At 31.6% G+C, this 16,928-nt stretch overlaps 1 protein-coding gene across 1 annotated transcript; it reads left to right on the top strand.

The window, feature by feature from the left end:
- The first annotated feature begins 10,301 nt into the window (after window positions 1-10,301).
- On the top strand, window positions 10,302-16,356 carry LOC114396937 (imidazole glycerol phosphate synthase hisHF, chloroplastic-like). The gene is made up of 12 exons (XM_028359099.1): window positions 10,302-10,344; window positions 12,420-12,475; window positions 12,579-12,617; window positions 12,723-12,821; window positions 13,056-13,118; window positions 13,197-13,259; window positions 13,363-13,445; window positions 13,592-13,700; window positions 13,787-13,840; window positions 15,065-15,152; window positions 15,525-15,562; window positions 16,066-16,356. Exons 2-12 carry the CDS (start codon window positions 12,467-12,469, stop codon window positions 16,339-16,341), a joined length of 921 nt encoding a protein of 306 aa, XP_028214900.1. The 5' UTR covers window positions 10,302-10,344; window positions 12,420-12,466; the 3' UTR covers window positions 16,342-16,356.
- The last annotated feature ends 572 nt before the right edge of the window (window positions 16,357-16,928 follow it).

Below are 16,928 nucleotides of genomic sequence, written 5' to 3'. Positions count from 1 at the left end.
AATATGAAGCCTGTGATTATCTCTTTAAGCCTATAAGGATGAAAGAACTAATAAACATATGGTAGCATATCTTAAGAAATACGGGTACATGAGGCCAAAGAATTTGAAGATGTTATCTCAACAAAGAAAAGAAAACATTCACGATGACAAAGAATATTTGGATCCATCATCCACCAAGAAAGGTAGAGAAGTCTGGTCTGTAAACCCTCACTAGAAGTTTCTTAAAGTGATTTGTAAATCCATCATCCATCGGTACTTTTTGTAATATCTCATTTTTCGTAAAATAAATTAAAAAAGAATTTTTATTTAAAAATAAATTGAATTTTAGAAAAATGATGAGGTATTTATAATTAAATAAATAAGAAGAAATAACTTTATTAATTAAAATAATAGTTTGAAGAAAAATAAAAAATGATATTTTATTTATTCATTTGATACAAAATCATCGAGAGGAATCTTTTACTCCTTTTGTTTCTAATTATAAAATCCTTTCAATTAATTTATTTTATTTAAGAAAAATAATTACTTTATTTAATCACATTATTTATAACTATTAGTATTATTATTAAAAATTATTTTTTTCCTCAATTTTTTCTCCACTTAATTATTTCTTATTAATGTTCGAAAAGAAAATAATTAAGGACATCAAGAGAAAACAATAATTAAAACATTTAGAAATTAAAAAAATAATATTATAAAATGAACAAACAAATTTTTCAAAAGGTTCTTATAATTAGTTACTAAGTGAGTAACACTTAGCAGCAGATCCCCAATTAAAAAGGTGTATATTAGCAGGAATACTAGCGAGCACAAAAGGAGTAGATATTGCATTGGTTACTGTTATGCTCAAATTGGGGTCCGTTGAAGTTGTTAACAGCGGTATTCAACAGTTAGTTGGTTAGAGATCCTAGCTAATTTATAAAAGAGTGGGAAATATGGCAGGGTATAAATAGGAGGGTAATAATAAGAGTTAGATTAGATTGGGAGTAGAGGTTGGAAGGATATGCATGCAGGAGTCTCAAATTTCCTTGAGTTGTGAGAGATACTTATCTGTAATTATTGTTTTGCATCTTCTCTCTTGATTCTGCAATCGTATTAATTCAGATTCAGGGAGAAGAGTGATATTTAATTAGTCTCATTCTTTTATTTTCAAATCTTGTTCCTGTTAAAAATCATGGTTGTTACTTCGCAAATTGTGAAACTTTTCAATGACTTTTTTGCTCCTTAGAGTTTTCGCAAATTCTATCTACAGCTTTTCATGGCTTGAAAATTGTATTTTTCTAATTAAACATTAAACATTGCTACTATATTTATGGTCAGCTTCTAAGCCTTTGTAACTATGTTATGCCGAGCAATACATGAATAAGAATATATATTAAATGTAAACACATGTATCCATGTTTTGGGTTAATGGCCAAAGTTCCAACAAAAAATTAAGTTACCTGAATTGCAAAATAGACACAAGGAGAACAACACAAGGGGCCAACTTCTAACTCCCATATCTAAAGGTTGTCTTGTACTGTCTTGATTTTGATTTTTCTTTCTGGGGGGTTAGGTTAAGCAATGCTTAAGAGGTGCAGATCTGTGAGGTAGAACTTTTTCTTTTAGCCCCCGTCTTTTGATATATGTAATAATAGCTTGGGAGTCATTGCTTTCTTGGATCAAAGAAAGAAGGAAGAATATAAGAAAATTTGGGAAATGTGGCATTGGATATTTGAAATTAACAAGCAAGAGTGAAAAAAGGAGAATGATGGGTAAAGGCAAAAGAGAGATCTAGTATTAATCTTGACACATGGGAGCTGAAATATATATATACTTTAATTGGATGGTGATATTTGTGGTACAAACTACAATGTCATGCTCTTTTGTGCTTTTTTTTTTTGCCACTGTATATTTGTAGGTGACTGTTTGATAATACAAGGGGACCTATCCTTCCCTCCATTAAAATCCCTCCGTCCCCCTTCACTTCTTTGAACCAACGCACTGTAAATGTGTCATGGTATCACCTTTTTTTATTAGTTTAAGTACAATATTTTCAATCAAACAGTTCTATTACTTGAACCAAGTAGGGTGCTTTTTTGGATTCATGTATGTACAACCTATGATAAAAATGCCGAATTGAATAATGTTTGTTTCAGGCTGCAATGGCTGAGGCAAGATCTCAACAAGCTGCTTCCATGACAGAATTCCTTTGGCTTGGGCCACATATTTCCAATATCAAATGCCAAAACAAGGGTTTCCATCCTGAAAGGTTGGTAGTTTTTGTAGGATTTAAAGTATAAGAGACAAGAGGATGAAAGGGGAACTGATGATTTTATTGAACATAAACAGCAAATATTATACTACAAATTAAAAACATAAATGTAAACAAACTTGAGAGATATCTGCTAAGCTAATTAACTAAACCATGCATAAAATCCTTCTAAGAAATAGCATAGGAACATGTCTTTATTTAACTGATTTGACTCCTTCAACCACATGCTGTTGGAGTCAAAAAATCCCAACAGTTTTCTTCCCAAACAAATTAGCAGGTCAGTTAGTTGGAAACAAAATTATCTGTTTATTATTCTTAACAGTAATCTTTCCTGTCTTAACCTCATCTTTGTCCCATCTCTTTTTCTACTCTGCAAAATGGCATTTACTACCCTTGCTTCAAGATCTTTTTCAATATTAATTTTGTTTTCCAGCCAGCTCTTTTTCTTATCAACAAAGTTGTTTTAATTTCCTTGAGAAGCATCTTTTATATATTTACAAGATCTCTAGTTTCCTTGACTCCAGAAAAGAAAAATAGAATTGAAGTTTAGGAATTAAGGATCTGAGTTTGATATCATTCTTGTTCTTAGACTTACATATATATTTTTGTGTTAAAACAACAAGGTCGTCTTTGGTCTAATTTCTTTCAGTCGAGTTGAGAGATGCAGTTCACAGTTCACACCCTAGAGGGAGTGAACGGATTTTGCTGTTTTTCATATAAGGGCAAAGAAAGATAGAGGAGCTAGCTGGCTAGCGAGCGAGCTTCAAAACTAAAATGCACTGACACATACAAACAAAAAGATCTGGTTAGAATTAGAATTAGAGTTACTATATATTTTGTTGCAACGTGACTTTGTTTTGTTTTAAATAACTTATTCTGAGTTAATATTACTACATGATGATTAAATTCCGCTACTGTAACGTATTTTCGAACAAATACAATATGAATTATCAGAATATAGTCCCCTATTGTGAATAGATAATATCATATAAATTAGCACCATATGGTGAACATAATCATGCTATTCAGCCTCATCTTTGACTGGCTCCTGTAACTTATTAGAACTTTTAAGACGTATGCATCTTTCTTTGAGACTAAAGTATGATTGTTAAGATGGACAAATTAACACACGCAAACTGCAAACATACATATATACAATAAAAAATTAAAGGTGGGGATCGAAAAAAAAAATCTGGGCGACTTTATGGTTCACAGAAGTTTGATCTATTTAAATATTTAATTAGCTAAATGGGTGATAAGAGAATTATTTTCAAACTAGAAAGATGCGACTTACTGCATATTTTCGTCTAGCTAGAGTAATTGGCATGCATTTGGCACGGTTCTCTTTTTCAGAATGACCTATTTCTTATTTATATTGCTTGGTTTAATTACCATGTAGTAATTAACAAGTTGCTAACAAGTTCTTCCTCTATAAAAATGAGAGCACTTCTTGTACTCTTTCGATAATATTTCTTTTTCCTTTTTCTTTATATATGTATTAAATTAAATTGTCTATTTCATATTTTGAAATGTTAATTTTAGCATGCAATTTTTCAAGTTTAAGAAGAAACTTCCCTTAACAGAGTTTAATATAATTAATTGAATGAACGAATAGGCCTAAAAAGATCTGAAATCCTTCCAACCCCCTTACGACTAATGAAGTGAAAGTATGAATAACAATGTGAATACTGAATAATATATGTATTATGCAAATTAATGAACTTCTCTGATTGTTCATTCTTTTTTATTTTATTTTTTGGCCTTTGTGATTACAACATAAGATCAACAATAGAGAGGTACAAAAAGGCCTATTCTGATCACTCAAGCGCGAGCACTACCACAAAAATCAATGCTCAGGTAATCACATACATTTTTATTTTTACTGAACAGAAAAATTAATAGTTGTCTATATATTTCCTAACCAAAGAGAAAGAATTCTGAAACAAGTGATTAGGAAACTAACTTATGAAATAGTTTGAATTGGTTCAGTTTTAATTGTAATAGGAAGAATATTATTAATGATTTTTTTGTTCATGCACTGATAATTTTTAATACATAATTTTTTAAAAATTTTCAATATGTTCTTTTTGTTACTATAAGTTCATGTTTTTTTAATTTTAATCTTTCTAAGTTTTTATTCATTTTTAGCTTTTTTAAATTTTTATTCCTGTAAGCTTTTTTTATTTATTTTTAGTCTTATAAGTTTGTGTTTTTTTAATTGTAATTCTTCTTCTAAGTTTGTGTTTTTTTAATTACGGTTTCTATAAGCTTAAAGTGAAAAGGACTAAAAGAGAAAAAAAAATCTCTTTTTTTTTAATTGGTAATATTTTAAATAAGAAAAATCTTTTCTTGATTCAAGAACATTTTTTTGGAAATAATTATATTTTTCTTTTTAGGAAAAATACTTGAGTATAAATTATTTTTCTTTTATAATTTGTTATTGGTAGTTTATAAATGATTGTATAATTGCAATCAAATGTCATGATTGGTCTTTCAATTATAGTTGCATAATTGAATTTTGATTTTTATACTTTTTGGGCCTTCCTATCTTATAATCTTTGTTCTTTTGGTAGTTGTTGTAAACCTTGTGATACTTGAGTTTGTTTGAAGGTTTAACTTCATGGTTACTATATTTGGGGGAGTAGGTGAAAGAGTAATCAAATTTAAACATAAAAAATTATTTTATAATTATTTATGTTTTAACTTATTGATATATGAAAAAACATTAAAAAATGAGGTTTAAATGCATTTTCCCTATATATTCATAAACTTATTATGATTTTCATTTTCTTAGAAACTGTATTTTTCAAAATTATTGTAATATTCATAAAGTTGTATAGAAACTAAATTTCTCATTCCTCTTCAATGTTTGTCCTTCATAAAACTAGCTGAGGGGACTCAACAAGTCACTTATAGAAGGCTTGCAGGGTTTGTTCGGAGCTTGTATCATCACATATGGAACATTTCATGCAATCTTGGTGCACCACTTTGTCAATGTAAGTTGTACCACTTATGTGTTTTATATAGTAATGACTTCCACAATAAGCACATAACAAATATATTTGGTTCTCTTTAGCTTGCTACTATAAGAAAATGTTTTGAAATTCATAGATGATTTTGCAATTTTTGGTGCATGATAAATTTTGTGAATAAATAACCCATCATTATAGAAGTTTGTCTTCAAGTTAGTGACATAGTTCTATTGCATGATTTTATTTTGGTCCAATTAATGTTAGTGACATAGTTCTATTGCACTGAGTTATTAGAAGTTTACAACAATATTAGGTTGAAGAGTAAGAAAGTTTTGTTATGTTTGGCTCACACTCATGAAATGATGCTATGCTAACATCAATACATTCATGATATCAACTTTTTAGCATACAATTTATTTATTCTCTCACTGCATTGAGTGCCTCCCGTGTGCCTCTAGGGTGTAAAAAAAGACTCTGTCTCAGAAAGCATACCTTCTAAGATGGTAGTTTTGACAACCATATTAGAAAACATACATACTAAGATAGTTCTTAAACAATCATCTTAGAATGTTTGTTTTCTAAGACGATTATTACATCAGAAGTGTCGTAGAAAGTCTGTTAGATCTTGCTTTATAAGACGGTTCTGATGTAATAACTGTCTTAGAATGTCTACTCTTCTAAGACGATTCTTAAACAACCATCTTAGAATGTTAGTTTTCTAAGACGGTTATTACATCAGAATTATCCTAGAAAGCAGGGTCTAACAAACTTTTTAAGACGGTTTTGATGTAATAATCGTCTTAGAATGTTAATTTTCTAAAATGATTATGATGTAATAACTGTCTTAGGAAGTTCATGTTTTTTACGACGGTGTTTTTTGGAATCGTCGTTAATTGAAATTCACTTTTAACGACGTTAGCTATAATGACGATCAAAAATCATCGTTGAAAAGCTTTATTATAGTAGTGTTACTAAAATATCATTATTGTTAGTATTTGTTAAAAAATCACCAAAAAATAAAACACTTCCATAGTTACGCAAATCAACATGTGAAACAAAACTTGTTGGCTTTAAGTGCCAATGAATGTATTTGCTTGACCGGATTTATTTATAAAAATAAAAATGACTTTCTCAAGCAAATCAGGACTAGTTATCTATTTCTTATTTTCCATGAAGAAGGGTAGTTTAGTAATGGATAGTAAAAAGAGTATATGAGTTTTTACTCATGGAATTCTTGTTATATAGGAATAATTTTTTCTCATTCTTTTTATTGGGATAAAGTATTGATTGAACTTAGAATTATAACTTATCCAAGAATAAAATATGATTATGATTAATTATTTTGTTATTTTGTACTAAATACAGGATAAAATTGCCTACTCTTGTATTCCTAGGATAAAAAAATAAAAAACTTAAAATGTCCCCTTAATACATCAAGATGTGCAATCTCACACTGACTAGATATATCTAAATTATAATATCAAGATCATAGTATTATTTTTTAAAATATATAACAAATGATTTTAGAGGCTAAAAAATAAGGATCTTATTAAAAAATTAAAAGGTCAAAATATTTATTACGTAAATTGTAGAGAACATAAAAAAGATCATGAGTAGGATAATTTTGTCTTCTAATAAAAATATTTTTACTTTAAGTTCCTTAACCAATATTCTTAGGTCAATAATTATTATTTGTTAAATTATAATATCAAGATGTACAAGTCTCACACGGTGGAGGTAGGGGTGGGAATAGGTCAGGCCGGCCTACATAGGCCTACGACCTAGCCTACATAAAGCCTGGCTTGAACTGACCTATTTAATTAAAAGGTTAGGCTCAGACTTTTTTAAAAGTCTATTAAATTAAATAAACCAGGCTTAGGCTTATTAAAAAGTCTTATAAGCCTGATAGGCCAGGGTTATGATGAAGAAGGTTGATGAATTGAAGGTCAGGGAAAAAGGTTTGCAAAGCAAGATCAATGACATGAAGATGAAGGGAAAATTTTTAGGGATTGGATTGGTTTTGTCTTAGGTCAGTGTTTGCTTGTTGGTGTTTTTATTATGTAGCAGGAGAATGTGATGTAATGGTGGCAATTTGCTTGTTGGTGTTTTTATTATGTAATGTTTTAGGACCAAAGTAATAGTGGTAAGTTGCTTGTTGGTGTTTTTAGTCTGCAAATTGTAATTACTGAATGGTTATGTTAATGATAGAAGAGTTTATTGGTGTTCAGCTTTGGTATTTATTTGGTGTTCAACTTTGTTTGGTTTTCATTTTTTAGCTGGTGCAATAATTATAATTAGTGAATTGATCTACATTGATCCCATGGTTCAATTCTGTTTTGACAAAAAGAGGATAAATTTTGTTTGCATATTATCATAATTGTTTCTTATTGTAGGGATGTAAAATATCATGAACCTGATATATGCATATAATGGTTCAATTTTGTTTGGACAAAGAGGACAATTTCAAAGGCTTTATACTAGAGTAATGAATATTTATTGGAAGACACCTGGTGTTTACACAGATTCCACAAATTAAATGTTCCATTCATGGCTTGTAAATGTTTAATTCTCCCACACAAAATATGTTTTCACACTAATGATCAATCATTAGCGAATTAATCTTGAAGATCTGGTTAGTGGCGTGTTTGCAATTATTTCCACATTCAAGTAGGTAAGGTTGATTGAAAAAAGACACCAAATTATCATGCAAGTAGTGGACAACCATACAAACACAAGCTATTTTCCACAATCCTACTTGTACAACTTTATTAACAACGACATATCACTATCCCTAAAAGGGTATTTTAGTGCAAGTTGTTGAACCTTGTTTCTCAAAAATCAAAATTTGAGCACGTCTTAGAAATGATTACTTATTAGTTGTAACCATGCTTTATGGTCAATGGGCTAGAAACTACACAAAAAATATGTGCATCTAATTAGACTAGATCATAATATCACCAAAGCAAAAATATGACAATGAACAATAAACAGTAACTTGAACATAATAACAAAACATAATTACATAAGAGTGCATTACATGGCCTCATTAAACAATAGCTTAAACATAGCAAGAAAAGATAATTAGATAAAGAGTGCATTACATAGCCACATTAAACAGTAACTTGAACTAGCAAAAAATAGAGCCACAACATTTAACTTCAACATCCAAAAAACTTTAACAGATAATCCAATTGTGCTTCAATCCTCCATGCTGACTCCATTAATTGATTCTTGATTCTTGTGTTAGATTGGTACTTTCACCTCCTTCAATTCCTACAATTGTGGTCCCATTTGTACATGAAACATTTTTCTGTTTCTTTGTTACAACATTGGAGGGAGAGGCTGATTTTGTCTTCAAATTTTGTTAAAATTGAAAGCAAATATTGTAAAAATGATTAAACTCATTTGACACACTTTAAATATAGGTTGAAAGTAATATTTACATTATTCCCCCCTTTTGGAATGTTCCAAGCAATAATTGTCTTGCCTTTACATGTCCTTTTGTAGTGGCCAACTTTCCCACATTTTTTACAAACAACTGATTTTGACTGTCTTGGCAGCTTGAAGTTGGTCTTAGGCTCATCATTACTCTTGTTTCTTGTTTTCTTTGGTCTTCCAAGTGCCCTCCTCATCATTGGTGGAAGCATTACTGGTCTTTGTAAAGGAGGCTACAAGTTTGGTCCATTACATGGAAACACAATAAATGAATATGTCGACAAGAAAGTATATTTCCTGTCAAATGCAATCGAAACAGTTTCAATTTAAAACAACTACCACATACAATCCAAAAACAACATAACAATAACAGAAAACAACAACTGTAATAAGAAATGACACTGACTTCAGGTTTGACACCATTGAGCCACTTGCATGCTATTGAATAAGGGCAAGGAATTCTAGTTAACTCCCACTTTTTACAAGAACATGTATGTTCTTTTAGACTAACCAAGAACTTTTCTATGCCATTTGACGCCGCAAACAAAGATAAATCAACATCACCAGACCAATGTGGTTGCCATGCTTCACAAGCTTTCTTGTTTTTTTAATGATCTGTTGAATTTTGGGATAGATGGTACCCTCGTACCTCATCATGATAGTCCTTAACTTGACAATTATGGAACTAATGTAAAATCATATTCCTTCTAACAAACTGATAATTGGCTTGTCTATGTACTCTATAATTGCCTTGTTGAATGCCTCCCACATGTTGTTGACTTGCAAATCACACTTGGTGTTTAGTTTAAAAGCAGATCTTGTCCAAGCACCAGGGTTTAACTTATCCAGATCCTACCATGCATTTGCATCATATGTCTTAATCTGATTCATAGTTATTTCCCAATCAGGGACAATAGTTGCTCGATCTGCCATCCACACCAATTCTTTCATATGTGCTCCAAGGTACTTCTTTCTCCAATTACCATAAATGTTTCCCATACAGCTCATGTTCTACATTATGTCCAAGCTCCTTGATTACCTCAACCAACCCCTACAAATAACAGTGAATAAATTAAATAATAGTAGAAATGCAAAGATACAAGACTCTTGTAGGTTAAAATAATAGTATCAAATTTAATTTTACCTTTTGTTGGTAAGAAATGAATGCCCAACATCCTTCTTGAATACCATTTAAATAAGCTAGCAAAAGATCACAAACCACTTCCAAGAAGAATAATTTTCAGATTCCAAAACAGCATAAGCAATAAGAAGCATTTGATTGTTTCCATCTTTACCTACTGCAAACAACAATTGGCCACCAAATTCTCCTTTCATAAAGCTACCATCCAATCCTATCAAATGCCTGCAAGTGGTTGCAAATGCAGCCTTACAAACCTCAAGACATACATAAATACGTTCAAACACAAGACCATGAGGAGTTAAGTCACATTTTAATTTGACTGTGTTGTTTTTGTTTTTGTCTAGTATCTTAGCAGCATAACTTCTCAGGTGCTTATACTGATCTCTAGTTGCACCTTCAATTTCTTCCATTGCCTTTTGCTTTATATGCTTGATCCACAGTCAACCTAATTCCCCATTTTTATTCACCATAAGCAATTAAGGTTTTTAGCTTCATATCAGGAAATGTGAATGCGGTTCAATTCCATCCAGAGAAGAGTGGAGGCAAGTTTTATATTTCTTCCTTTCCAATCTTTAGTACTCTCTCATATAAAGGACCCTAAACATGAAGGTTGTGATAACTGCTAAATAATTGTATTTTGATAGTAGAAAATTAGTCAAATATTGGCCAAAAATTAATTATTTAGCAGTTATTTGTGATTAAAAGTTAGAAAATTAATTAAATTGAATTTTTGGGTGCAGATATAAAAATTGGAGGTGTAACAAGCAAAAAGGGCAGAAAAATTGAATAAAAGAAGAAAATTTGAAGAAGGCCCAACCCAATAGGCGCGTTCAGCGCGCGTCACGGGCTAAGCGGGCTAGGAAGTACACGCGCTATGCGCGGGGTGTCGCGCTAAGCGCGCCTACGAAGGTCCAAAGCTCATTTCAGCAGCTATAAATAGAGAGTCAGTCCAAGGGACAAGGGGACCACCACAGAACCCCCTCTTTTAGGGGTTTCATTTACTCCCTTTCTTTCACCCCCTTCTCACCCCCTTCTCATTGTAAAGCCCTCATGACCATGAGTGGCTAATCCCCTAGCTAGGGCCTGGCAGGCCTAAAAAGCCAATGATATATGGAGCATTTCAAGAGTTATCAATAAAAAGAGGAATTCCCTCCAGGTTCTTTTATTTATTTACCATTCTTTCTTTTTGCATCCTGTATCTCAGAACTTACTTTTTGTTAGGGTTTAGTCCACTCGGGAGAGGGTAAAGCCTAATTAGGGGTAAGGAATGAATACTTGAATCTGTTTTAAGGGTTAGTCCACTCGGGAGAGGGTAACGCTTAAGAGAACACTAAAAGGAGGAAATTATCGGGTTATCTTTTAGAGGGTTTTTCCTTCCAGTTTCTTTTATCTGCTTTTCTTTCTTGCTTATTCTGCATCTCGAACTTTGTTTTCTGTTAGTCTTTAGGCCACTCGGGAGAGGGTAAAGCCTAATTAGGGATAAGGAATGAATGCGTGAATCGGTTTTAAGGGTTAGGCCACTCGGGAGAGGATAACGCTTAATAGAACAATAAAATAAAGAAATTATTGGGTTAGCATGACTTAATGCCCCAATGCCCATGCTTTAGCAAACATCTAGAATGTAATTCTAATGCATCTTAGTTATTGAGTCTTCGCAAAGGGCATTTGGAAGATAGGTAATTAAGGTAGGCTTGTCATCGTGAGGCATCAGGGGCAAGTAGATGGATAGATGTGGGGCAGAATTAGTCCATATATCTAGGCTGATTAGACTTGTTAGGTTTTAGCAATTTTATTATATAGATTTTATTTCTCCTTTATTTGAATTTCGTAGAAATAGTTATCTTTATCGCAATTTAAATATTTTATCTTCTATCTTGATCTTTCAATCTTTTATCTTTTTCTTTTATCTTCTAACTTTATCTTTAAATATCTTATCTTTTCTTTTATCTTCTAATTTTATCTTTAAATATCTTATCTTTTTTTTTACCTTATCTTCTATCTTTCTTTATCTTTTATTTTAAATTCTTATCTCTTGCTTTTAAATTGGGGTTTGCATTAATCTAAGTACAAACAAAGTCTCTGTGGATTCGACACTCGGACTTCCGAGAACTTTACTACTTGTGACGATTTGGTACACTTGCCAACGAGTCAACAGGCTGCAATCTTTGTTGAAGTTTCTATTCTTCATTAGCTTGTAATTGGACTCTGGTCATGCAAAAGAAATAAATTTTCTAAATCAACATTATTGTATTTAAAGTAATATACTTACATGCAATTTTTTACCATCCCTGGTTCCTTAGAGGAAGAATAGAAGGATGATCTTAGATCCCAATTGAAATGAAAAGAAAAATGAAAAAGAAATATGAAACTATTTAATTCCATTCAATTTGGAATTTTTTTCTTCTGTCTTTGATATCTTTCCTAGGATTCGCACTTAAAATCTTTAATGGCGTCTGGTAGAATACCTTTATAAAGTCTGAACTGCAAATTTAACTCTTCTTTTGGGGGCAATACAGTACTTTTGGGATGATTAATTTTTATAGGTAAAACAAAATGCTATTTTTTTTTCTTTCTTAGGCTGCATATTCTTGTTGTGATTCGAAAATAACATTCTCAGATGTTGGCCTCTCTATTTTGGGAAGATTCTTGAATCCGAAGTCAAACATGGCAAAGGTGGCCTTCATATCTTTCTATGCAATTCTTCTGTATAACAGTTATAATAAATTTTTTGTTGACATATGCTAACTAACCATTTGTAATATTTACTTGAAGACAGAAGCCTGGGGAAGGAAAAGCTTCAAAACTTGCAAAAAGGGTAATATTCATGGAAATCCTCTTGTGCTTTAAATTAGTTAATGTGTTCTTCGCCTCTAGGGTGCATTCATTATTTTGATTTCCTGACAAAACATTGTTTATTAAGGTGATTGCTTGTCTTGATGTGAGAACAAATGATAAGGGGGACCTTGTTGTAACCAAAGGAGACCAGTATGATGTAAGAGAACATACAAAAGAGAATGAGGTATCAGCAATAGTACTCATTTTGCTATTATATTTATGGTTTTTGAGTTTGCTCAAAATTCAACTAGAGTATATGCCAAGACACACTGTACAATATAATCTACTTGTAGGTGTAGTAGATAGTTAAACAAGAATGATCTAGACTTGAGTTTTTTGCCGTCGCCTCATTAATTTTTAGTGTTAAAGAGTAAACCTATACGCATTTATTATCTTATGAAGCTATTTTAATTGTTAGGTAAGAAATCTTGGCAAGCCAGTTGATCTTGCTGGACAGTACTATAAAGATGGAGCTGATGAGGTATGCTTTTGACAATTTTGTTCTTTTTTATGAAACATGTTCTTTCCAACTAAACTTAAAGATTGGGATTGGGTGCAGGTCAGCTTTCTAAATATTACTGGATTTCGCGACTTCCCTCTTGGTGATTTACCGATGATTCAGGTTTGTGAAATGTGCTAAAGTGGGAGTTTTTGAGTTGGTGCTAGATTGTATTTGTCCGTTATCTGCTGTGGTTTCAACGTTTCATGCTCCCTATGCTTCATAGGTATTGCGATACACATCAGAAAATGTTTTTGTACCCTTAACAGTTGGGGGAGGAATTAGAGATTTCACAGATTCAACTGGGAGGTATTATTACTGATCATTATGGAGATTATGCTATTGACTTTCTTGCATTTTTTTCCCTCTATTGAAATTATTCAGTCTTATAGTTCTATCAATTCTGTTCCCTCAGAATTTTCAAATCTTTTTGATCCGATCAATTATATTCTCTGGTACTATTCAAGTTTGGAAGTTGCTTCTGAATACTTTAGGTCTGGGGCTGATAAGATTTCCATTGGAAGTGATGCAGTTTATGCTGCAGAAGAATATTTAAAAACCGGAGTATTGAACTCAACCCATAGCTTGTTTCTAGTTACATGAACTAATATATGTGTCACTTCTGATGTTTCTATGGCTGTTATGTTTAGGTAAAGACTGGGAAGACCAGCTTGGAGCAGATATCAAGAGTTTATGGCAATCAGGTAAGCTAAAAGCTGATAGTCTTATCTGCCCTTTTTTCATATCCATGCACCTTTATGTACTTGAGAATCCCTAAACATACATGTAACAATAATTTTTTCCCCATTTATAAAATAACTTATCTAAATTATTACCATGTTTGTTCAAAAAATTTATTATGTTGCTGATCAAGTTTTATTACAAATATTTGATGAAATATTGATAGGTGGGATATTAAACTTTTTGGCTTGTTACATCTAGTTTGTCCTAAATTACACCGGTATTTTAATACATTGAATATAATATGTGATTAATATGTCTAGTGAGTTCTATTCTGCAGTCTGGATGTTAAGAATTATCTTATTTTTTAACCTGTGTTTATTTAGAATAAGAAAAAATATTAAACTTTTGACAATCATGTTTAACTTGTAAGATAGGAAAGAGTAAGTTTTAAATATTTTATATCCCACATTTTTTCATTTAAAATGAACAATGATAATGTATTTGATACAACTAACTGTCTTGTGCATAACCACATCACATCTCAAAAATTAGGTTGTGTTGTACTCCACTTGGCAATCAGCTTTATTGAGATGTAGCTAATGGGTAGCTTGGATTGATTGTTGGGTTAAGCTCTTCTTTTTATCTTAAAAAAACTGTGGTATATGCTCTTATCTTATTTTTAGGAGATAGTAAATTGTTAAATAATTCTTTAAATTTAAATTGGACCTTGGCAAAACCATTATACTCTAGTATTGTATTAAAATTTTTTGGTTTAAGTTTCCATTGATAATAGATTATATTTTTTGGTTTAAAATATTTAGGATGAGGACTGGCCAATTATTTATCAGTTATAGTTGCTGACTTGCTGTTATGCTTTTATAATTGGTTTCATCTGGCATCTAAATTTCCTATCACTTTTTCCCTTGCACCAACTGCAATCCGTCATCACTATATGGTGGCAGGAAAAAAATGAATTTAAAGTTTTTGTGCATGTGAATAATGATGAAAGAGTGAATACAAATATGACTGTTGGATGTCTGTATCTTCTTTTCAGATTCTTGTAGAGGCAGGGCATATATTTCGACATTTGTTAATCTCTCTTCTTCAGGGAGATGTTAAAGAACCTCATTCCTGAAGTGATATGTAAATGATTGGCATTATTCTTTAACAATGGTTCATCAGTGTGTGTGTGTTGCATGTATTGGAATCAATTGTCTACATTCCAATTAATTTTCAATTTGCAGGCAGTGGTTGTTAGTATCGTTCCCCGTAGAGTGTATGTAAAGGATCCTAATGATGTGCAATTGAAGACCATAAGGGTTTCAAGTCCAGGTGAAGAGCTTGTTTTTTTTCTTTTTCTTTATTTTATATTTTATGGCACTGAATTATCTAAATTCTTACTCTAATAAGAGTCTAATTAATAAAGAGGCAGATCTAGCCTCTTTTAAGGTGGTCCTAAAGAATTATGCCTAGTAATTACTGTCATATTGAGCTGTATACAGTACACTGTTATGGTATTGGGGGTGGAGGGTGGGGGAGGAAATGTGCTGAAGTATGCAGTAGGGTAATTAGTTTCTAATTCGATTTCTTGTTAAAATAAATAAGTCCTGATAGAAATTTTACGATGTAAAACAGAGAAGATGCTCTTTTATGTGAAATATATTAATTTAAAAATATTCAAAAACCATTTTATGTCGCTTTCAGGTCCAAATGGAGAAGAATATGCATGGTATCAATGTACAGTAAGTTTATTTTCCTTCTTTGCTTAATTTTTTATCATGTCCATTGAACTAAATCTCTTAACCTAGTTTTCATTTCATTTAAACATTCTACCATCACCATCAAATAGTATATAGTACGACTAGAGAGACAACTTTTAGAGAGGCTAAAAAAGGCATAACCAGTGTGCAGAGCTGTTAGATTGGTCATGGGTATATGCATAACTAATGTGACCTTACACTCTTGACTCTTATAATTGTCTAGAGTTGTCAACTCTGTCTAAGTTAAAGTCATTGGTGTATAAGATGCCCTCTACTTGTATGTAATTAGTGCTACTGGTTATATTTGCAATACTAGAAGGGAACTACAATCATCTAGCCTTCAATTTTTTAGTCAGTGGTTGTCATGAGATTTTAACTCATGGATCTCTTGGAATTTCTTTTGAAGGGAAAGAATGAAGATAGTTAGTCATTTGCCTACTTCCTGAAGTATTTTTTCTTATCTCATTACTTATGTTTATTGTAAGGTTAATGGGGGACCAGAGGGCCGGCCAATTGGTGCTTATGAACTAGCAAAAACAGTTAAAGAGCTTGGTGCTGGTGAAATACTACTTAATTGCATCGATTGTGACGATAAATATAATTATGTATCCTTTAGTTATATTTCACTATATTTTTTCTTCATCAAGAGCAGTTTGTTTTTTTCTTCTTTGAAACACTGGTTTTTAACTAAGTCAAATGGACATTGTGTAATTCATGTAATTGACCTCACCGAGTGTGATAAGGCTTTTGTTCGTTTGTAAGAGCAGTTTTTTTTTTAGCTTTAAAAATTGTTCATTATTTTCAGAGTTTTGACTGTTGTCAAGACCATTTTCATCATCAATGAATTTTATAAAATAAACAAGGGAGAAAAGAATAAAAAAAATCCGAACCCTTAATGTAAATATTAATAGATCTAAGGGTAAAAGAAAAATTTCTCAACTTGGGAGACCTACCAAAGTTTCGCACGAGTCTTTGAAAATACATGTAAATATACCAACCCAAAGTGACAAGTGGGATTCTGAGCATGATGTAAAAAATTTCTAAGATGTTTCTTTGTCAATGGGTGTAATTATTTTGCTTTGTTTATTGGTAGAATTTCAGTGGACAAAAGTTGGATACAATTTCATATTTTTTATATTGTTCTTCAGAATGAGTTTTAGTTTAATAATCTATGCCGATCTTTAATGTAAACTTTTATTATGTTGATTATTTGAAATAAATTATAATTTTGATTGAAAAAGAATACCACGAATACCCAAAGACTGCATCAACTTGTCCTTTTGCTGAATAGGTATAGTATAAAATTATTACGTTTGCATAGTCCTAACTAATCTCTACTTGACACCAG

The sequence above is a fragment of the Glycine soja genome, chromosome 18 (assembly GCF_004193775.1).
Source record: "Glycine soja cultivar W05 chromosome 18, ASM419377v2, whole genome shotgun sequence".
Taxonomy (NCBI): Eukaryota; Viridiplantae; Streptophyta; class Magnoliopsida; order Fabales; family Fabaceae; genus Glycine; species Glycine soja.
This window is presented reverse-complemented; position numbering and strand designations above follow the sequence as displayed.

Excerpts from the sequence above, each read along its gene's own strand:
- LOC114396937 (XM_028359099.1), top strand. Across the intron at positions 13,701-13,786 it reads AAGAATATTTAAAAACCGGA|GTAAAGACTGGGAAGACCAG; the intron begins GTATTGAACTCA and ends TGTTATGTTTAG. Across the intron at positions 15,153-15,524 it reads CATAAGGGTTTCAAGTCCAG|GTCCAAATGGAGAAGAATAT; the intron begins GTGAAGAGCTTG and ends TGTCGCTTTCAG.